The 22,547-nt window shown below is 34.9% G+C and overlaps 3 protein-coding genes across 5 annotated transcripts; 2 read left to right on the forward strand and 1 right to left on the reverse strand.

The window, feature by feature from the left end:
- The first annotated feature begins 60 nt into the window (after window positions 1-60).
- LOC135141206 (uncharacterized) lies at window positions 61-10,064 on the forward strand. Its single transcript, XM_064072078.1, has 8 exons — window positions 61-331; window positions 397-652; window positions 766-1,751; window positions 6,922-7,389; window positions 7,443-7,579; window positions 7,631-7,913; window positions 7,978-8,128; window positions 8,185-10,064. The coding sequence occupies exons 2-8, from the start codon at window positions 481-483 to the stop codon at window positions 9,033-9,035; spliced, it is 3,048 nt and encodes a 1,015-aa protein (XP_063928148.1). The 5' UTR covers window positions 61-331; window positions 397-480; the 3' UTR covers window positions 9,036-10,064.
- A 64-nt stretch (window positions 10,065-10,128) lies between these two features.
- On the reverse strand, window positions 10,129-11,856 carry LOC135141207 (integrator complex subunit 12-like). Of its 3 annotated transcripts, XM_064072079.1 has the most exons (5): window positions 11,425-11,855; window positions 11,237-11,369; window positions 10,995-11,187; window positions 10,461-10,913; window positions 10,129-10,406 (listed from the first exon to the last, which is right to left on the reverse strand). In XM_064072079.1, exons 1-4 carry the CDS (start codon window positions 11,718-11,720, stop codon window positions 10,723-10,725), a joined length of 813 nt encoding a protein of 270 aa, XP_063928149.1. In that variant the 5' UTR covers window positions 11,721-11,855; the 3' UTR covers window positions 10,129-10,406; window positions 10,461-10,722. The 3 variants fall into 3 exon arrangements, with proteins under 3 accessions (XP_063928149.1, XP_063928150.1, XP_063928151.1); XM_064072080.1 differs by lacking the exon at window positions 10,461-10,913 and having other exon boundaries at window positions 10,129-10,371; window positions 11,425-11,856; XM_064072081.1 differs by lacking the exon at window positions 10,461-10,913.
- Window positions 11,857-12,205: 349 nt separating this feature from the next.
- LOC135141384 (uncharacterized) lies at window positions 12,206-19,771 on the forward strand. Its single transcript, XM_064072441.1, has 9 exons — window positions 12,206-12,416; window positions 12,466-12,620; window positions 13,529-13,756; window positions 13,811-13,964; window positions 14,011-14,257; window positions 14,306-14,936; window positions 14,995-15,173; window positions 18,410-18,874; window positions 18,981-19,771. The coding sequence occupies exons 1-9, from the start codon at window positions 12,398-12,400 to the stop codon at window positions 19,165-19,167; spliced, it is 2,265 nt and encodes a 754-aa protein (XP_063928511.1). The 5' UTR covers window positions 12,206-12,397; the 3' UTR covers window positions 19,168-19,771.
- Window positions 19,772-22,547: the final 2,776 nt, after the last annotated feature.

Genomic DNA, 22,547 nt, shown 5'->3' on the forward strand with positions numbered 1-22,547 from the left:
TTGTCAAAAATTCAAAATTAAAGTAAAAAACCCGACTTGAAGGGTCGCTGGACAAGGGCGTAGCATGCATCCGCGCGTCGATTTTCATTGAACTTGAACATTTCCATCCGGGTTAGTTTTTTGCGATTTCGTTTGACGTTTCGTGTGTGTGAATTTGCACGTTTCGTTGGGTGTTTTCCTTCGGTGAAGGTAATTTAGGTGAAATTATGGGTATTCGGTGGTGGGGATATGTTACGCCACTGTCGTGTGACAAAGATGGCAAGCGACATTATGCCCGGTTAGGAGAAGCATGGCGGCAAGCGTGGACATTTTGTAGTTTTACACGTTTTTTGTACGTATTTTAAAAGTAATTCACATTAATTTTTGAGAAATATTGATATTGTGTTGTGGTTTTAGTGTACGGTGTAATTATGTGACTGTTTGTGAATCTTGTTTAATGAAAAGTTTGTAAATAAACACTAAACCCGGGCTTTTACAATCATGGCGTCGAATGACGAATCTTCTGGTGATGATGAAAATAATAGTTTCTTGAATAAAGGGCTAATTCTACGAACTGATGACTGCGATCCTTGTTGCAACTCCTTCGGTGGAAGCCCCGGAAGGTGCTCTTGTACCATGTCCAAGGTTCTTAACCACAACGGACAAGAAACAAGTGAGTACGATGGCATTTAATTTTGTTTGGGTTCAAAACAATGCGGATTTAGCTTAAAGTGGTGTTGAAATTGCGTTGTTGGTTTTGTGGCGACGTCACTAATGTCGTTTTAGTTTCAGACGTGTCACCTGAAAACACTCCGACAGTGTTAACGAATGGCCAAATCAAGACGGACTTGACGGAGAGGAACTACCTTACTTCCAGTGCTAGCTTTAGTGATAGTGATACAGTGAACAGTCGAAGATCCAGTGATGAAGTGATAGGTGTGGAGGACCCCCTTGACGAAACTAAGGAGATAGTCGAAACGTCCGACTTCCTCACCAACAACACAGAAGAAATAAATGATCACATTAGTGTGACAGAAGTTGACCAGAATTTTTGTATCAAAGAGGAAGAAGATGAATATAAATCAGTTTCTGAAAATGGCTGTGATCAAAGTTGCAATATTGGTGCTGTGAATATTACCATAGACACTAATAACACTTCTTTAAATCAGGAAACTTCAAAAAACAGTGGCCTTCAGATAAATTCAAATGTTAATAATAATGATATTGATATATTAAATGATTTAAATTTTACAAACAGCAATAAACTACCAAAGAATCTTTGTCCGACACTAGATTCAGACTTGGATTACAGTCTCCTGAAAGGAAAGCAAGGCATCGAGCTACTAACAGCCATTGAAGAACAAACCAACAATTTCAATCAAAGCGAATTTCGCCCAAAAATTGAGCCTTCTTCGAACGTCGAGCTAATCAGTTGTTCGCCGCGCAATGCCCGGACGAGATCAGTTGAAACCACCACGGTTCCTAAACGCAGCGCTAAGAGGGCGCTTTCGGCTGACGCCGACCACAAAGACGTGAAACTGAGAAGACTGGACTTCGACAAAGTAAAGCCTATAAGCACTCCGATCAAAAGTGAGCACAAAAGCGACGATAAAAGCAAGTCGCGGCGGCACGACGGTGCGAAAAAGCACGACAGGAGGCGGAGCAGCTCGTCGAGGAAGAAGTCGGTAGGGACGCAAACCAGATCGTCGCACAGAGAGTCCGCAAATCCAAGGTTGATGACGAACGGGAATTACACTTACCCACCGTCTGATGTAAGTTTGCACGTTATTGCGACACAGTGTTTTTGTCTAGATTTATTTTGAAAATGTACAATTGAGGAAAGGAATTATTTTTTTGTGCTCGAGATATTGTAAATTTATTGTTTTTTATAGTGTTACAAAATTAAACAAGAAACTAAATTTGAAGAACTGAAATTGTATTTGAAGACGAAGATATTGAGGTGTACAGAAGCTAGTGTATTTTATTAACGTTTAATTCAGAAAGCTGAAAATGAAAATTCACGTAGTATGACTGAAGATTTAGGTATAATTTATGCTTTTGTATTATATTTTTTTGATTTTGTAGGAAAAAATGGGTTAGAGTGGATAATAGTTTCACGGCAGTTGGTAATTCTGCTTTGGAAATGTCACATACTGTCAGTATATTTTGACATCAAAATATATTAACAGTTGTGTGTTCACTGAGCATCACACCAATTGTAGTAACATAATTATCTACTCTTATGCCTTTTTTCGACGCGTAGTAATTTATATATACGGGGTTTCTCAATTTAACTTAATTTCGAGTCTTGAATTATTTTCGTTTCTGTTGAAACAGTTCACTTTTTTTTCTTCATTATTTGCGTGAAAAACCCTGTATATATCCACCATTTAGTATGTTATTGTATTTCAAAAACTCAAAAGTGTGAAATAATTCTATGTACTCAAAATTGTTACAATTAGGAGTAGCAATCTTGAAATATTACCAGTTTACATTCTTCAGTACGTGGATTAAAACGTTGTGAAATAACGAAGATTACGCCGACGTTTCAGAATTTAATGTTGCATCTTCAGTATCACACTTGTCTATACAGAAATAATGACGAAATATGTGGATGTACACCAGTTAAAAACCAATATAAAAGCAACACAGTAGTTATTTTTAAATGGTTTTTGAAACTGCAGAGCAATATTTTAGATTTTGAAATTTTAAAATTCATTACAATTTTTTTTAATTTGTGTCCAAGACAAACAGCAACCAATGAAAATGAAAATCACTTCATTTTTCACTCAGAGTTATCGTTATTTTTTCAACATATTTTTGAAAGTAGGACAGCTTCCAAAATTTGTTTTCAGTTAAATTCTCAATTTCTTTCTATGAATCTACAGATTAATCTTTTGACTTTGTTTTAATTCTTTGATTCTACCGCTTATAAAAATAAAACTCCATTTTTATTTTACAATAAATACAATAAGTCAGTGGAATGGAAAAGAGAGGTGGGCGGGGCTAACTAGCTTTTTTCAACAAGCAGTAGCCCCGCCCACCCACCCTCTCTTCTTTCCAGTGAATACTCCTAATATTGTTCAGTCTTATCTTGGCAAATGATAGCCCCGCCCACCCGCCCTCGATTTTTTTAGAGGGTGTTATTTGCCAAAATCAGTCTTATGTTAGCAGAAAACTAGCCCCACCCACCCGTCGTATTCTCATTTAACAATTTTCTGTTCATGAGTATAAGGTCCACCTTTTATTCAAACCAGATACAATGAATCACTAAAATGGAGGCGGAGTTAATTATACAGGCTGTTTCTTTCATTTGATACAACCCCTGTAACTTTTTTATTCTTTTGTATCATTTTAAAAGATCTATGTGATGGCAACCTCAGATTTTTATTATCACTTCCGGTAGAACCGGAAATTACGTCAACTTTATTTTTTTATAGAACACTAGGTATATTTGTTCATAAATGAAAAGTTTGATTTTTGTAAAAAATCAAAAGCAACCAATATTGTAAAATCAATACTTTAAAAGTTATACAATAAAATTGACTAAAAACTCATATTTATTGATAACAATCTAGTAGCTTGAAAAACAGACACTCATGTCATTTATTTACATCACATCTTTTGAAATGGAACAAATTTGCTCAAAGAACTATTTGTTAATCTTTTTTTTTTTTTTTTTGTTATGTGCTATAAAAGTGCATTTCTTATTTAGGAAGAAAAAAAACGGGTGGGTGGGCGGGGCTAAGTTTAACTTTTTCTTACAGAGTTTGTTATAAGCAAGCAGTAGCCCCACCCACCCACCCCCCTCTTCATTCCAGTGACCACTCTAAATATTGTTCAGTCTTATCTTAGCAAATTATAGCCTTGCCCACCCGCCCTCTATTTTTTTTGAGAGTCATTTGCCAAAATCAGTCTTATCTTAGCAAGTACTAGCCCCGCCCACCCGCCCTATTCTCATTTTAACGATTTTATTTCTGTTCATCAGTATAAAATCCACCTTTCATTCAGATACAATGAATTACTAAAATGAAGGCGGAGTTAATTATAGGTTCTGTAAAGTGGCAAGAAACTAATAGAACCTAGGCTGTTTAAAAGAGAAAGAAAAACGACAATTATTTTTTTTTTTTTGTTATATTATTTGCTACAAAAATGCATTACTTATTTCAGAAGGAAAAAAACGGGTGGGTGGGCGGGGCTAAGTTTAACTTTTTGTGATAGTCTTTTATAAGAAAACAGTAGCCCCACCCACCCACCCCCCTCTTAATTCCAGTGACTATTCTAAATATTGTTCAGTCTTACTTAGCAAGTGATAGCCCCGCCCACCCGCCCTCTATTTTTTTTAGATAGTGTTATTTGCCAAAATCAGTCTTATCTTAGTAGGTACTAGCCCCGCCCACCTTCATCAGTACGAAATTCATCTTCATTCAGATTAAAATGAGTAGATGCTTATACTTGAAGTACGACGTATTTACTTCAGTATCAGCGAGTATCTACTCTTATATACTTGAGCATCTACTTAGTATCAAATATTAGCATCATCTAGAAAAACTGGAAACATTTTGAGTTGATGCTCAAATAGATATGTACTTTGTAACTTTGTACTTCGAGTATAAGCATCTACTCAGTTTTATTCATACCACTCAATGATTAACTAAAATGAAGGCGGAGTAAGTGGGCGGAGTTAATTATATGTGCTTGTGTAAAGTGGCAAGAAACTAATAGAACCTAGGCTTTTATAAAGAAAAAAAAGAACGCAACCGTATTTTTTTATGTTATTGTCTACAAAAATGCATTTCATATTTCAGAAGAAAAAAGAACGGGTGGGTGGGCGGGGCTAAGTTTAACTTTGTTACAGAATCTTTTATAAACAAGCAGTAGCCCCGCCCACCCACCCCCTTTTCATTCCAGTGACTACTATAAATATTGTTCAGTCTTATCTTAGCATGTGATAGCTCCACCCACCCGCCCTCTATTTTTTTTTATAGTGTTATTTGCCAAAATCAGTCATATCTTCGCAGGCCCAACCCATCCGTCCTGTTGTCATTTTAACGATTTTATTACTTTTCATCAGTATAAAATCCACTTTTCATTCAAACTAGATACAATGAGTCACTAAAATGAAGGCGGGGTAAATGGGCGGAGTTAATTATATGTTCTTCTGTAAAGTGGCAAGAAACTAATAGAACCTAGACTGTTTAAAAGAGAAAGAAGAACAATAGTTTTTTTTTGTTATATGATTTGTTACAAAAATGCACATCTTATTTCAGAAGAAAAAGAAACGGGTGGGTGGGCGGGGCTAAGTTAAACTATTTTCTACAGAGTCTTTTATAAGTAAGCAGTAACCCCGCCCACCCACCCCCTCTTCATTACAGTGACTACACTAAATATTGTTCAGTCTTACTTAGCATGCACCCGCCCTCTATTTTTTTAGAGTGTTATTTGCCAAAATTAGTCTTATCCTAGTAGGTACTAGCCCCGCCCACCCACCCTATTCTCATTTTAACAATTTTATTTCTGTTCATCACTATAAAATCCACCTTTCATTTAGATACAATGAATTACTAAAATGAAGGCGGAGTTAATTATATGCTCTTCTGTAAAGTGCCAAGAAACTAATAGATCCTAGGCTGTTAAAAAGAGAAAAAAGAAAATTCATTTCTTTTTTCAGAAGAAAATAAACGGGTGGGTGGGCGGGGCCAAGTTTAATTTTTTCTTAGAGGCTTTTATAACCAAGTACTAGCCCCGCCCACCCACCCACTCTTCATTATAATAATACATTTATTAAGGCGCAAATACATGGAAAATAAAAACGAATTGTACATATGACCGCAAACGTTAATTAAAAATATCTGAGTAAACATTGTAAACAAAAATGACACTATTACTATTTAGCAATGTAAATGAAAAAAAAAGTTGTAGCAGTAAACATAATTAAAATTCATAACTTTAGCTTTTTCGTGCTATTTTGAGTTTTAATTCCAAATAATTGAAACGAAAATAATTGATTTTTGATGTCTTTAAAAAAATTGGATATATATTACTAAAAATATTTTATCAAAGTAATGAAAATTATAACTAATAAGAAACTCATAAAATGTGGATGTCTGAAGGTAAAAAAATCGGTGGATGCATATGAAACTATTATTTTACAAATTGTAAGTAGTATTTACTTCGCATCAAACTGTCGGTGAGACAAGTTTTGGTTAGCATCTAAAATCTTGCCAATCAGTCCAGTAGTTTCGCAAATTATATGTCGAAAGTCGGCAACAAATGACGGAAACGAAAGAACGAACGTAGAAAATGGCTAATCAGAATTCAGCTGTCATTCCTTTCAAAAATATAATGACGTCATCTCAAAATTTTGTCAACCATGTCTCCCATGAAATTTATAGTGACATAATTTTTTATTTGTGGTGAAACAATTGGAGTTTTTATTCATAGCTTTTATATTTGTTTATACAGGCAGGCTTAATCTTTTATTTTGTATCACACTGGATGTACATATCAAAAAATATATATTGTTTCTCACTGATCAAATTTTAGACAAAACATCAAAATCACAAAATATTCATGAAATTTGTGTTAGTATGCCTTTAGTCTTAACAAAAATATCTTCATTGACATTGGTTGTGAATCCGAGCAGATGAAAGTTCAGTATAAATAACTACAAAGTCTAATTTCATTTCGCTGTACCACGTGACGTGAAAAGTGACACCAGTCCGAGAACATCCATTCATTCTTTGTATAATCAACTTGTCATTAAAGTTAGCTTTTACCCCATCGATTGTTATCTTCACAAACAACAACAAATTCCGAAACGTCGGCGTATAAAACCTTCGATACCACTCATTAGGTTTTAACCCATTAATCAAGTATCACGAACCCACCGCACCCACGGCGCCACCCACTTGATTAATCATTTGATATTTTAATTTTTAGACCAGTTTAAAATACCGCCGTTTTTACCACATCGAAACGCACTCAAACGGCGGGGCGAAAATCCTGAGGATGTACGACGACGAGCTGAAACAGTTACGCCCGGAAGAGCAGATGGAGTTAACCGAGGAGTTTTTTACGTTAGCGTTTAAGGAAAACTCAGACGGGCACGCTATATTCGTCATCGCCGTCATTCACGGATCCGCCAATTTCCTTCCTGATATACTAGAATACATGGCCGAGAAATACCCAAACCTGACTGTAAAAAACGGCCTTTTGAACAAAAGTTCCGACATTGAAACGACCACTTTCGCTGAATACAACAGAAACGTAACTAAACAATACGAAAGCGGTACTGTGAGATACGGGCCTTTACACCAAATTAGTATCGTCGGTACTGCGCATGAGGAGGTGGGGGGGTACTTCCCGGACTTGTTGGATATGTTAGAATCGAACTATTTTTTAAAACTGGTACGTAACTCTAATCTTATTTAACTTGGAAGAAAAAACGGTACTTATTGTAGACGATGCCATGGGGGCGACTATCTATATGTCGGGACATGAAACGCACAGAATCCAACGACGGACCTATAGTATGGTGCAGACCCGGCGAACAGTTAGTACCAACAGCAGATTCAAGAACCCCCTTAAAGAGAAAACGGTAAGTCACCAAATCAAAGTACGTACCTCAGTACTTAATTTAATTCCGTAGAACCGGCATAAACGAACTTAAAAATCTTCAGTACTTACCACGAATGTCTGAAGCTAGGGAACACCTATTTGAGGACAGGACTAAAGCGCATGCGGATCACGTGGGAGCTGGGTTAGACAGGAAAACCACAGCCGCCGTCGGGATTCTTAAAGCAATTCACGGAGGACAAAACGAAGGACCAATTAATCGTATCACTAAAGACGTTGTGGCGTTTTCCGCCAAATATTTTGATGTTCTGGCTGAAAAACTGCAGCTGGACCTGCACGAGCCGCCCATATCGCAGGTACGCCCCTGTTCGACGGTTGGCGACCGACTATTTTAGTATTCAATTGTGTTTTATTTTTCAGTGTGTCACGTGGATAGAGGACGCCAAACTAAACCAATTGCGAAGAGAAGGTATAGAATATGCACGTGTAAATCTGTACGATAATGACATATATTTCTTGCCGAGGAATATTATACATCAGTTTAGAACGGTCACTGCAGTTACAAGCATAGGTATGATTTTCTAAAAAAAAATTGTAGTTTCAAACAATAGTAGTTTTGAATTTTAGCGTGGCACGTTAGATTGCAACAGTATTACCCGACGTACGAAACCAAAAACGTGGATGAAAATGAGATCAATAACAAGGTACTAATGAGAACAGAAGTGTGTGATAAACACGAATCGTCCAAAAATAATCACGTTAAAAACGTGTTGAAGGTGAAACAGAAACTAGATTTCGAAAAACAAGTATTAATAGAGAAGGACAAAATACCAAACGAGCACAAATACAAAAGTTTCAGTAAAGATAAGAGTCGTTCAAAGGATAAAGTTCGGGACGAGAATAAAGAGAAACGTAGTAAAGATCACGATAAACACAGCCACAAATCAAGGAGCGACAAAGACAGACACGAACACAAAGATAGAAGTAAGCATGATCGAGACAAAGATCGCCATCATCACCACTACCACAAAGACAAAGATAAATCAAAAGATAAAAGTTCAGACGATAAGTCACGCCACCATTATCACAAAAGCCACAAAAGCAGCGACCATAAGAGTAGACATAAAAGTAGTCATTCGCATCACAAAGACCGAGAACACTCAGATTCGAAAAAAATTGGCAGCGAAAGTAAGAACGAATGGAATAAAACTTCGCTGAATAGTAGTACGAGTAGTACGTTATCGAGTACTTCGCTGACAAGCAGCGTACAGAAAAATCATTCTCCGCCTGGTATGACAAACGAAAGTGCGCATGCGCAGATACCTAGGTTTATTCCGCTGGATAATACGTCTCAGATTTTGAAACACAAACAGGAGAAGAAGCCCCAAAAAATCATAAAACGTCCACGATTGTCACAATCAACTGATGTTCTCGGTGATATTTTGAAAGATATGAACAAATGTGACCCACATATATAACAGTAACTTTTGTTGTTGTATAAATTACATATAACTGAAGTGTTCATACCTGGAGTGTACATAGTTGTAAATATTTTTTATCGGCGATAATTTGGATGAATCTTCGTCATCCATACAAACACGAATTCTAAAGCAAACTGGACAATGAGTTAATGATTGTTTTATTTACATCCAAATTTTATTTACATCGGAATCTCATCATGTTTTATCAGATTTATTTATTCTTTATATATTTCGTATTTGTAAAAATGATTTTATGGTGTTTTAATTTTATCACAGTGCGTAGTATGTAAATTTCGATCTCATCGTTTTTAATCCGATTTTTGCCATTACTAATGTATTTTATTTATAAACAGTTTTAAAATGTTATGTAATTTATGATTTTTCTTGTAAATATGTATAGGTAGAGAAATATGTACAGATTTTTACTTAGTCGAGACCTTTAAGCGTTGCTGTATATTGAAATATATATATTATATATATAACAATGTTAGAAAAGTTTTTAGTAATAACTAATATTTTTTCATATCACAGCAAAATTTTAGATTAATTTCTAACTATAAGAAAAGAATCTATTTTTTGTGTGTTAGCTTTAAAACTACTGCGAGGTTTATTGTATCAAAAATCATCGTCTGATACATTATTTATTTACTATTGTAACGACACCTGCAAATTTATTTTATCTTTATTTATTTATTAATTTTTATTTTATATATATATATTTATGGTTTCAAATTTAATGAAGTTCCTTCAAATTGATGACTGAATTTAAGGCAGAATGTTTTAATAGAACTACGAATGGTGTCTTGTATTTTATGATGTGATAATTTTTACGTTGTAGACAGGCTTAACTTTATATTCATATCGACACAACGCCCATTCTTTATTTTCCAACACATAACTTTGTATTACTTTTATTTTCATCGAGGTTGTGGCATAATTACCCATTTGTAAGTTAAACCTTTGCTTCGCATTGTTACATTCCATACAGTATTGTTTATATGAATAAAAATTTCCTGTCAATTAGAACACCACATTTACTTGTACACCCTGTATTCACGTTTGTCGTACGACGTTAGTAAATGACACTAAGTTAATCAACGAAACAGATCTTTATTAAAATTTTCATTTTTAACAAAAAGCAAGTATATACAGTGTTACTTAAGTCCATTTCCCACTGTTAATTAAATAAGTCCTAATTGGAACTCGGGCACTGCAGGTTTTTTGTAACATTACTTTAATCGGTCCGTACGTCCACTAGTTTACTAGGGTCTTCATTTTGGCATTGAGGACAAGCGAACATAATTAGGCTGGGTCCACAACCTTGAAACCTGGCCTGTAAGATGCTCAGAATGAAACAGGTGCATCACACTGAAAATGCAAAACATTCTCAGAACGTTAAGCGGGAAATGATATGAACTTAACTGAGAAAGGTTTAAGTGCAAAAATCGTGATGGTAATTTTCAGGTTAGCTGAAATTATATTTTTTAAGGTTACGTGGTCACGTGATTAAGACTTGAGTTTGACCTTGAACAAAAACAACGTTCTGAGTATACATTGTCGCAACAAGCATTACTGAGTGACTCCTAACTGCGAAATTTGGTATACGATTTTATTAAATATCTTGGTACATATAAATATTACAATATAAATTCCTGTCGGATTTTCGTAATATCAAATCTACGTTTTATCGAGCCAAGCGTGTCAAACGTTTTTCTTGAAGTTTAGCGGCTTTCTTTTTCATAATCTGAATACGTTTATCAGCGCTAATGATATTAATGTTAGGAGTAACATTTGTGCGAGAAGTACTAGTAGACGCAGGTTTTGATGTACTTGATGATGAAGTTTTACTTGAGCTAGATGTACTTGTTTTTGAATCTAGAAAAAGAAAGAAAACCACAACAAAAATTTAACGTTACCTTTTTAACGCTCAGTCCAAGAATGGTGAGGGGTACTTACATTTGTCGTTTTTCGAGTCAGAGGCGCTCGACTTGTAAGAACTGCTACTGGAATGACGGTGCGACGAGGAGTTGGACTTTGATGACGACACGGAAGAAGATGACGACGAGGAAGACGAAGACGACATTTTTCCATGAGACGACGTAGAGGAAACGGTTGGGGCTGACGTTAATTTAAGTTTTTTACTGGCATCCTATTGAAAAAATTATGAATAATAGTGTGTCAAATAGAACAATTGGTACCTTGCAGTTTTGACAAATCCAACTGTCAAAGGAATCTTGATTCGTGACGATGGGTTTGTGGCACTCTTGATGGTACAGCATGTGGCAGTCAGAACACTCCAATAAACGGTTCCGCGCCCCCACATCCATTCCACTAAAATTTACAAAATTTAAATAAAAAGCGACCCAAATCGCACATTTTAACATACTTGCATACAATGCACATTAAGTCTTCTTTAAGTAAATCCAACTCTAATTCTTTATCTGAACTGGAACCATTGCTTTCTTCGAGTGTGTTAATGAAGGGTTTAAATTCGGTAACCCTTCTCTGTTTAAAAGACGATGTTACTACACCCGAGAGGTCTTTTGTTATTCCGACTTTATTTTTTATCGCTTCTTCGAGGTAAAACTGCAACGGGACTGCTTCTCCTTTTATTAAATTATCGCTGGTGTACAAATAATTTAAGGATTTGATAAACTGGGGGTCTATATCGTTCAAAAACATCGTGTCTTTTTTCACTGGTCACCACTGAACTGTAACGTTGCACAAATGTAGATGTAACCATAACCTTTCTGTCAAACAGTCACGTCAACATGACACCACAGAACGGTAACTTGACACATGGCATCACGTATGACAACTGACGCATAGCGTCGATTTTAAACTGTGGTGGGGGAGCAGGCTTTAAATAAATGAACGAAGTTAATTCAGCACTTCTACCATGATCAATATTACAACAATTAATAAAAAACATAGCATACAAATTTAATGTTTTATTGTATTATATTTTAATGTCAGACTACAAAATAAAAGAGGTATAAATACATGTTTCAGTTTAAAGTAATAAGGGTGCGATAGACCGTAGCAGAGTGGGAAGTTTATTTCTTAAATGATCGCTTTCCTGTTTCCCAAAAATGTCCATTTGAAAAAAATTTGGCACCAGGGAGGGGAGATCGCTTCGGTTTCAAGTTGGCAGCCCTGCTTGTCACAGTTGTCAAAGTCCAACTGTCAATACTGTTGTGAGTTGTGTTGTATGGTTGTAGTTTAAGCTCGATTGGTCATTTTTCAATGAAAGACATTGCATAATTTTACTCGTAATTGAATAAAACTGAAAGAAGATGTAATTTTCAAGTGTATTTCAACCCGCCCATTATGATGGCACAGCTGGTTTGTGTATTTAGATGACTTTGTATACAATGGGTAAGTGCATTCTGGATGGTTGTTTATGGGTATTTAATTTTGTTTGTAGAGGATGGTGTTAATACCGAACATAATAAGTCAGTAAAGATGGGGGCTACCGGAAACCCAAACATCACACGTCTTGCGACATTGCAAGAACGAAAGAAAACTATTGAGGAGTCTTTAGCTAAATGCAACCAAGAATTGAAACAAATATGCTTGCAGGTATGTGTGTAGTTCATATCACAAGTGGAATCGCCAGTTTAATCACGGGAACATTTTTTTTGATAAAATTCACAGATACTACAAGTAAAATCAAGTATTTTACGGTCAAAGTATGATTAATTTTTTTTAATCAGAAACAATATTATCAATATGTGTCAATAAAATCTGCCAGATAATTGCTGATATTTTATTTCAAACAAACCGCGCTTATTAATTATTATTGATTTTATTTTATGTTATGTCACTTACGCCTACCGAAATTGTAAGTTTATTTGGAAGATGATAAAATAAAAAATTTACATTACATAAATAATAATGTCATAAAAACCAAGTTTAATGACATTTTCGACAACGCCGTTAAGCGTGCACGCCTGCGCAGTGCGGCCTTTACTTAAGTCGGAACAAAATAATTGTCATTTATTGTAATTCGCAAAATCATGATTTATTTATGAAATAGGTGGTACTTCTGCATTTGCTTTTCGTCAAATCGAAAACGGAAATGGTATTAACTAACCAAACATAGATATACGAATTTGTTCACAATTCTTGTAAAAGATAAGAGTTAAATTCTGTTTAAATAACTAAAAAAAAATATTAGTATATAAGAATTCAAGCGATCAAAAAGAGGAAGCAGTTCACATGTGGTATATGTACACATTATTTTTAGATTTTGTTTTCTCTGTTTTAATGTTATTGTTACCATATGCGCCAATTTAAGTTTCTACGTCAAACGAAAGATTCTTTTATTTTCATACGCTCAACATTCTATGGCGTTCAACCTAGCCCGGACCTAGAGAAAAAGCCATTCTTGGTAAAAATGTAAACTCGCACACTAGTTCTGCCAAGTCGAATGTTACTTATCTGTCAACCCGACTGACGTTAAGCATACTTAAAATTTCTCTCATTAGGAAGCAGATTTGACTGGGATTATTCCGCAAGAAATGCCTCTAGAGCCCGGGGAAACACCGCCCCAGATTCGCAGACGCGTCGGAACGGCTTACCAGTTACCAGAAAACTTGATTAAAAACTCAAATAGTAAAGATGAGTCGGCTACAGATCTTGAGCTTCAAATACAATTGCACGCCCAACTGGCAGAAGCCGCTCTGGGTCTGGCGAACGAACAAAATATTAGTAAGGTATAGATAGGTCACGCATTGCAAGATTAGTTAACAAAGGAGAGCCAATTTTAGACATTGCGTCGCCAACACATGGCCGATTATCAACAACACAAAGTACAGTTTACTACTCTCCAAGAAAAATTGACAGGTTTGAAAGATAAAGCGCAGCTGCAGCAGTCGGAGCAGTTGCATAAACAGAAGAAGAAGCCGAGACCTGCGGAACAAGGTTTAGGGGGAAATAGTCACGGTTGTGTTTTTATGCGTTGTTTTAGATGATAATATATCAGTAGGGACTAGTATGAACGAGCCTTTTGGTAAGTCGGACCTGCGCCATAGCATGAGGTCCAATAAGTGTGTAAGTAGCGAAGATGTGGATCAACGCTATCTACTATCCAACCCTAGAATGCCATATAAAAATATTAATAACTCATACGTGGAAGGGTCTTACGCAAGACACGAAGAAATAGCTAGGGGTTTGTACGCGTTAAGCATCAACGGCTACAGAAGCTACATGGAACGGTAAGTAACCAAAAATGGTCAATTCGTTCTGACTTTTATTAATTCCAGGAGAGAAAATTTGTCAAATCACATATCAAACTATAATACTCTACAATATAATCAGCATAATGCGCATATACAATTCCCGCAGCATTCCCCCGGTAGCACGCACTACCCCCACCCAGCTCAAAACCAATACCAACAAATCGTTAGATCGACAAACCACTACAACTACCCCATTAACAATCAGTACACGCAAGCCCCCTCCATCCCCAAAAACCACCACAGTCCAACCAGTCAACTTACGTCGCGAATCCAACACCGACAATCTAGTCCAAACATCAATACTCCCAAAATGTTCTACCCCCAAAACCTCGACTATAGGTTACACCCAGAACCCGAGCAAAATTTCCACACGAACAACCCGCACCAGATACAGCCGCACCAACAATATGAACAGATGAATTTAGGTTTGGGAGGTTACTGGAAACGGTTGGAAAGCGGGGAAATGGTTTGGTGTAATTCTAGCCCCATTGAGTCGAACTGGCAACGAGACAAGAGATTCGGTAGTTTAGATAGGAGGAAAAATAAACGACTGCATAAGCGAGTGTCGCCATCTGTGTCCAATAAGTCGGCAACTCTTGCTAGTGTGCCGCTTCATGTAGATCATGTCAGAACGGCTACGGTGAAGTCGCCACAAGTATGTGACACAAATTTAGGAAGTGGTAGATTTTTTATTTTTGTGGTTGTTTTTTTAGGTGATAAGTAGGAGGTCCCAAGATAATAGACAGCTTGTCAGAACTCAATCGTTAGGTAGTGTAGGCGGCCAAACTATCGATAGCGTTTGGCAAAGTGATGATAACTCTTCTTGTGAAAGTGATAATCGTAGTATTAACGAGGCGGCACAGGCTGCTCGCAAACAAAAACAAAAAGAGTGGTAAGGTTAAGTTTGAATTGAAAAAGTTAAGTTGAAATGTTGAAATTTAGAACACCTGCAAATTATACCAGGTGTCCCAGATTTTTAATCTGACCTAAACTCAAATATACGAACTAAATACGTATTATAAGTTCACGAAACATGAATGACAAGCAATGTAAAATTGTCAAAAGTTTGAATGAACCTAGATAGTTATTTAGTGTTAGAAAAATGTGTTTCGTACGGAATGGATCAGAACCAGGCCATAGCCTGTCATTATTATAAAATTATAGGTTATGTTAACTGATTTTAGTTTTTGTCAATGAGTATGGCTCAGACAAAAAAAAAAACAAGAAATTTAGAACGATTAATAAAGAAATTTATAAAATGACCGGTTTTTTGGAAATGACGTCAATTTTTTGCTTGGAATCAAATAAAGTACATATTTGAAGTGACACTTGAATTTTTAAGTGGTGTGTGTATGCTAAGTATGTAATTCGTTGGTTTTGTTGTTTTAAAATATTTAAATCGCTGTGTTTGGGTTTATTCCCAATATCCATTCGACGACTAGCCACTTTCATGTTTTCTTGACGTTTCATGGCCCCTAGAGTACGAAATAAGTAGTCCCCGGTTCCTTCCGTCTGTCTATGTCGATGAAATCGTTAATCAAAATTTATTATCTTAAGCTGCATCTATCCAAATTGATATACCTGTCCGTCCAAAAATGTTGATGACGTCATTACTAAATTTTGCAATGGAAAAACTCAGTTGAAACAAACGCGTAGGGCGCTCTTTTACATTTACTTTAATATTAGATATCTTAGCTAGTACTTGCTAAGATACGACTGATTTTGGCAAATCACATACCTTCCAAGAAAAAAGAGGGCGGGTGGGCGGGGCTAGTACTTGGTAAGATAAGACTGATTTTGGCAAATCAATTAGACTTCCATTATTCAAAATAATTTTGGAGGTATCTTGTTTTCATCCATAGTTTTCTTTATTTTATAATACAAAACAAAACTTAAAATTTGTTAGAGTTTTTTTGACTTATCGGTCTAAATCGATATATTGTTTCTATAAGTGCATGTCAAATTGACATAAGGAATTTTTTAACGATTTTTTCCGAAGTTAGAGTTGTGGACTTAATAATGTACCCTTGAGTTAAAATTATGTACGATTAATTGGTATATTATTTCGATAGAATTTCCGTCGCTTTTGACACCAAGTAAATCTAGTTTATGAGAAAAATGATAAAATTTGAGGATTTTTTTTTATGGTAACTCCCATACTAAAACATAGACATGTGTACATTGTTGAATTACAGAAGGTTTTGTAGTTTTTAAGCTAAATTGGTAAATGTTTTCTACAATTTTGTTTTACTTTTTTTTTCAAAATGGATGTCATATAGAATAGGATTAGTTGACATTTACTTAACCCACCTTCTTATTAAAAAAAATGGCCCAGGGTTATCCCATAGAGCTTGCGTCGTCCCTGAAGTAAAGTACAATCCAGATTTTTCGAAAAATTTTAAGATTTGATTTTGCAAATTTTATATTTTTATAAAAAGACTTTGGGACAATGGTAGCAATGTCCCAAGAAACGAAGCCGAAAATGACTTTTGTATATCGAAATCTAGAAGAAAATGTCTAACTAATTTTCGGATATCGTTGAAAAATGGTCGAAAATGTCAAATGTGCCAGAATCAGTCTTATCTTATCAAATACTAGTCCCGCCCACCCGCCCTCTTTTTTTTGGAAGGTATGTGATTTGCCAAAGTCAGTCTTATCTTAGCAAGTACTAGCTAGTTGAATTAGAATATGGTGACATATTGAAAATAAAAGGTAAATTTTGAAGGGCTATATTTTCTACATTTGGACCCAGGAATTTTTTTAATTATTTTTTCTCTGTTCTAAAACAGTATATTTTTTATAGATTTTCGCAAAGTTTGTTCTTCTGAATTCATTATTGTATTATACTTTAATCACGCATACCCCGCCCGTGTCTATGATTCGAACGCCTTACGTTACGAAAACACACTCTATTAACTTGTTTATATTCGGTCTGGTCTCCTCTGTCCATGATAAGAAACTGAGTAATAAGTGCTCTAAAAATATGAATGCATTGATAAAAGGGTAAAACGGTTCCTAGCATTTCAGCAAGAACACGTATGTCATTGCGAACACGTACAGTGCAATACACTAGAATGTATCAAGTCCGAAGCTGAAGATTTTACGCGATAAGCTAACGAATAACCATGTACGAACTTCGCTTATAATAGTATAATATATGTAAAATATACATGTAAAAGTATATAAGTACAGGAGTTTTACAAAATGTATTTGCTCATCCCCCGTAAAAATTGATGCGTCACCCAAAATTTTGCTGAATAAATCCAAACTAAAATGTACAAATGTATGACGAGTCTGCACTTGTGATTTATCATTCCATTCATATTTTTCGGATTTGCATATACAGGGTGATTAAAAAAAAATTAATGAATACGTCAATTTATTTTATTGATTTAATCAGGAACTACAAAATCGAATGCTTTGAAAATTTGGAGATGTTTTAAAGTTATCATAGGCATGGTAAATTTTTGCTCAAAATGTATTTGCTCGTCCCCCCTGAAAATTTGATGACGCCGCCCCAAAATTTTGCTGAAAAATCTTAAATATACAAAGTATGATGAGTCTAAACTTGTGATATAACACTGCATTAATACTTTTAGATTTGCTTATACAGGGTGTCTGAAAAAAAATAATGACTGAGTCAATTTATTTTATTGATTAAATCAAGAATTGCAGAACTAAATATGTACTTTGAAACCTTGATGTTGTGAAGTTATTGTAAGATGTTAAGTTTTTAATCAAAATGTATTTTATCAACCCCAAAAATTTGATTACGTTTGATTATGTTTGCCGACGTTTTATAGCTTCTAGAATATGGAAAAGTGCTTCAAGCTACAACAGCACCGATTATTGTGAAATTTTAGAAGTATTTTAAGAATATCCCCACCAAAAATTTAATGACGTCACTGAAAATGTTTTTAGTAACAAATCCCGTTTAAAATGCACAAAATGAGTTTGAACCTTGTCTGTAGGTTTTTGCACTATTTTGTGGTAAAAAAATCTTTACATATTTTGGTACTTTTTAAGTTTTTTTTGTCTTAACTTAAGTAAGTCGTAGTGGGGGAGAAGCTTGACTATAGTTTTGTTTCAAATATTTATTTTACATTGTTGTCTTTCTTGTTTATACAGGAGGGAAACTTTCCTCGATGGCCCAGTGTCGCCAACTCATTCGGTCGTTTCAAGATCCCAATCGGCCCTTCCGTCCGTTTTGTCCCCAGAAGAAAAATATATATTAAGCCCACCACAGCACGTGCAGCCTGTGCAAACCCCCAAGCCCCCACTGGAAATCCCAGCTGAATCAAATCCGTCCCCCAGAATACCTGATACCAACATAGAGCTATTTAACAATAACATCCCCAAAAATTGTACCATCGTCCAGGCCGGGCACTTCAAGCCCTACCATGAAGAAACAAAACCCTTCGAAATGGCGGACTGTTACAAATATTCAACGAAATTCAAAAAGTCGCCCATCAAGCAGCAACCAGACGATCTGCGAAAATTGCCGATGAATGCGTCGTTTCAGAAAAATCTGAACGAGACGTTCGACAAAGCGCATGCGCAGTCTGCCAAAAACCATAATTTCAGTCCTGGATCGTAAGTGGTTTTGCATGTTGGCTTTTCACGCTTTTTCCGCACAGTTCGCTATTTTTGCTGGAGTTTGGTTGGTCGTCTCGATTTTAAGTGTGTTTTGGATTTTCAGGCCGCTCAGTCCGACGCGTTTGGACAATAATTCGCTAAATTCGAGTTTTGATCTCAGTCAGATATCAAACGCTAATGTTGCTGAACGATTCTCTGATGAAATGAACGCTTGGTATAAACATAAACTTCAGATTGACAGCAGCGGAGGTGGTGGTACGAAGGGTAAATCCACGGCGACGCTGGTCTGAATCGTGAAGGGTAAAGAAAAGACTTATTCGCATTGCAATAATATTCAGTATACACGTATATATTTTATTTTGTAATTTTATTATATTCATGTGTTATAGTGATCAGAATGTTACGATTTTCGTGCCTTTTATACTTCACAAGTAGTGATTGATGATTTTTCCGGTTATAACCGTGCAAGGTGTGCCTTTTTAAAATGTTACTGATTTTTATAACTATTTATTGATCTCAATTTCAAAAAGTGATTAAAATTTAAATACTATTGTTGAAATTGTTAAAATTTAAGGTTTTCTGAGATATACGCTCCAAGCATTTTTTGTACTATTTTATAAGTGTAAAGTTAAGTTAGATACAATTCTATAGATAGGAACTTACTCAGCAATATTTGGTTTTCAGTTACTGAACCAAAGTTTTGTACCTTAACTCAGTTACGTTTCACTTCGTCACGGAAAATCTGTGCACCACTCTTAGATTCTATATTATTTTATTATAGTTACAGTGATTTTTTTCTTTTTTATGTGGTTACAGACTTCTAGACCTGATTCGCAGCATAGGGTCTTACCGTGTATTTTCTATGTTTTAATAAATGCAGTTTTATTTTATTTACTTCGTGTTGTTTTTTATTACTTACAAAAGTTCATAATTGCCGCTTGAGTACAGTCAGGACTTTGTTACTTACGCCGGCGCAGCACCTACTTATCTCAAGGTCACAAGGTAAACTCGTTATCTCGGGTGTGTTAATACAGGTAAACAAAATTACTTTTACAACGTATGGAAACTTCCCAACATTCCCTAAAGAGAGAGATGCACTTCTATGTCAAACAAACTAAAAATGAGAACAGCAATTCTTCCTTTCTTTTGTGTACGGAATAAAATAAAAATGAAAAATCGACGTAAAAACTACGATCATCTACTACTCTGACACCATTCATAGTGCTTGTCATGAAGAAATTTTGGAAAAAATCATGAGAGAGTTAATTGTTTCACATTGTATTATTTTCACTAGAGAGAGATAGAGCGAGCTATGTATATTGTTTAACACAATCTAGAGTCGTTATGCGATTGCACAACCTAACTGGCGCCCAAAAATGTTAAAATATTTAGGCAGTGTGGTAAATTAAAGAAAAAAAATCATTACAAAACCCCTTTGAGAAAATATAAATGAGAAGTGTAACTGACCTTGAATAAAAGACAATATGACCAATATTACTCCGCTACGACATTAAAATATAATTAAAATATTTATGCCAAATCAAAGGTAATGACATTCTGAAACTATTTGTGCAATTTGTTTAAATACAAATACCATTTAGTAAATGGATTATTTTACCGCCAAAATAATGCGGTTTAAAAAAATAAATACAACCAAAATTATTTCAAAACATAATAAACGTCCTACCAGTCGGTGCTGATTGGTCAGTTTAAAGTGGATGCGGGATTACGTCATAGTAAATCTTATTTAAATTTTATAAAATAACATACTCCTGCACTTGTGGTTTATGCATCTGTGTTGAGTTTTTAACCTGACATCCAGATTTTTGGAGAAAGAGGAAAAATTGTGTAACAATCTGCCTCGAACATTACTTTTTTATTTTTAATTTTGAGCTACGTCGTGGAAGTTTAGTTGTAAAGAATATTATTTTATTCATTCAGTTTTGAATTCATGACATCTCTGTTCCATTCTAATATGTTAAATATTTGAAGAGATGTAGCTTTGAAGTTTTGACTGATTAATTAATAAAAAAAATTAAACAACATACTATTTGAAACAGTTAAAACTACGCTACGTTCCGTAATAACGCCATTTTCGGAAATTCCAGCATTTTTGTGGCACCGGATTTCAAAATTGCTTTTTTTCAAATAATTGAAATACTAAAATTTGTATTACTGGTTGCATGTTTTCATAAAAATCAAAATGAAATCATTTTCAACGAAAAAAGTATTATTCCATTTTCATCTACCAATCAACCCTTTGCTATGCCAATTGAGTGATATGGTGGCTACAAGGTCAAAAATATTTTTGTAATGAACATGGTTCATTCAAGCTCTGATTTCCAGTGACTTGGTGAAATACACACGTACAACCATCATCACGAATGAGTCAAAGAATGTTATCTAATCTTTCCCAAGATACAGAACTGTAGATATTCGGTTATTGAAAACATATCACAATTCCCGTATTTATTATTTCGGTATCAGGAAAACTTAATAATGAGATGTTACAATTCCTTTCCTAGCCTAGCGTCATAAGTCAGGGATTTGTGTCAAAATCTTGCCACCTGCTGCTCAGTAATCTGCTTAAATATTTTTGGTACATTAAACCAAATACAATTTGTCTGTTTTCAATTCAATATGTATCAATTCTAAAAAAAATGCCATGACAGAAAAGGGAAATCAAATTTCAATAAAGATGTAATTTAATTAATTATAATTAAAAATGTGGTATTAATGACGTCATTATCTAGCTAGAATTTGAAAAATTGAGAAAAGAATATCTGGCGATTCTTTTGCATAATATGTTGTAATTTCATCTAGACTTTTTATTGTCTAATTTATTTTTTACACAAATACTACAGTTTTTTAAACAGTGAATTTGACTGTAAATATGTAAAAGCTGAATTTTTCCGTTGTGAAATTAAAAAAAAAATAAGTAATACACACATGAATGTTCTTTAACATGAAATGGCGCCAAAAGAGGATACATATTACTTTCATTGTTAAAAATTAAACCTATATCGATTTCTTTTTTTTTTAAAAAAGCATGTTTAAAATTACAAATAGCATTACAACAAGTCTGCATGGAAGGAGAAGTTCTAAGTTGATTCACGCCTACAGTGACCAATTGTAAGTAAGCATACTTTGCGCAGAATATAAAAGGTCCTGCCAATGCGTCCAGTCCACTTTTGCTTAGTTTGCCTAGTGAACAACTCTTCCTAAGTGCCAGTGCTAACCAAGATTCGCCCTGTGTGTTGCAGTAAGAATTTTTGTGTTTTTTGAAAATGTTTTTATTTGGAGGAAAGCAAAAGTGAAAAAACGCGAACAAAATGAGACTGTTTTAAAGCATTTAGAGTTACTTTGACTTAAATTTAAATATTTTGAAACTTTTTTTAGTTATTAACTTATTTAAACTATATGTTTTTGGAATACATTTTGAAATAATTCATTTTTAAAATCTAAAATTATTTTGGGAACGGATTCAAAATATAATTTAATAAAATGTTTTTTTCTAATCTGAAATGAACTCCTGCGAACACACGTCTTGGATTTTATAATTACCACTTTCGGTTTCAAAACACTGCTGTGGAAGCTTTATTTACACATAAATAACTGAATTCTCAATGAAGATTTTAAAAATATTTATAAAATTGCACAAAATCGGAGG

This window comes from Zophobas morio, unplaced genomic scaffold, assembly GCF_036711695.1.
Source record: "Zophobas morio isolate AGI-343-1 ecotype UQ-CSIRO unplaced genomic scaffold, CSIRO_AGI_Zmor_V1 ptg000044l, whole genome shotgun sequence".
NCBI lineage: Eukaryota > Metazoa > Arthropoda > Insecta > Coleoptera > Tenebrionidae > Zophobas > Zophobas morio.

Excerpts from the sequence above, each read along its gene's own strand:
- LOC135141206 (XM_064072078.1), top strand. The coding sequence starts at position 481 with ATGGCGTCGAATGACGAATCTTCTGGTGATGATGAAAATAATAGTTTC. Across the intron at positions 653-765 it reads CCACAACGGACAAGAAACAA|TTTCAGACGTGTCACCTGAA; the intron begins GTGAGTACGATG and ends ATGTCGTTTTAG. Across the intron at positions 7,580-7,630 it reads ACCCCCTTAAAGAGAAAACG|AACCGGCATAAACGAACTTA; the intron begins GTAAGTCACCAA and ends TTAATTCCGTAG.
- LOC135141207 (XM_064072079.1), bottom strand. The coding sequence starts at position 11,720 with ATGTTTTTGAACGATATAGACCCCCAGTTTATCAAATCCTTAAATTAT. Across the intron at positions 11,370-11,424 it reads TTAATGTGCATTGTATGCAA|TGGAATGGATGTGGGGGCGC; the intron begins GTATGTTAAAAT and ends TGTAAATTTTAG. Across the intron at positions 11,188-11,236 it reads GGATTTGTCAAAACTGCAAG|GATGCCAGTAAAAAACTTAA; the intron begins GTACCAATTGTT and ends TTTTTTCAATAG.
- LOC135141384 (XM_064072441.1), top strand. Across the intron at positions 13,757-13,810 it reads ACGAACAAAATATTAGTAAG|ACATTGCGTCGCCAACACAT; the intron begins GTATAGATAGGT and ends AGCCAATTTTAG. Across the intron at positions 18,875-18,980 it reads CATAATTTCAGTCCTGGATC|GCCGCTCAGTCCGACGCGTT; the intron begins GTAAGTGGTTTT and ends TTGGATTTTCAG.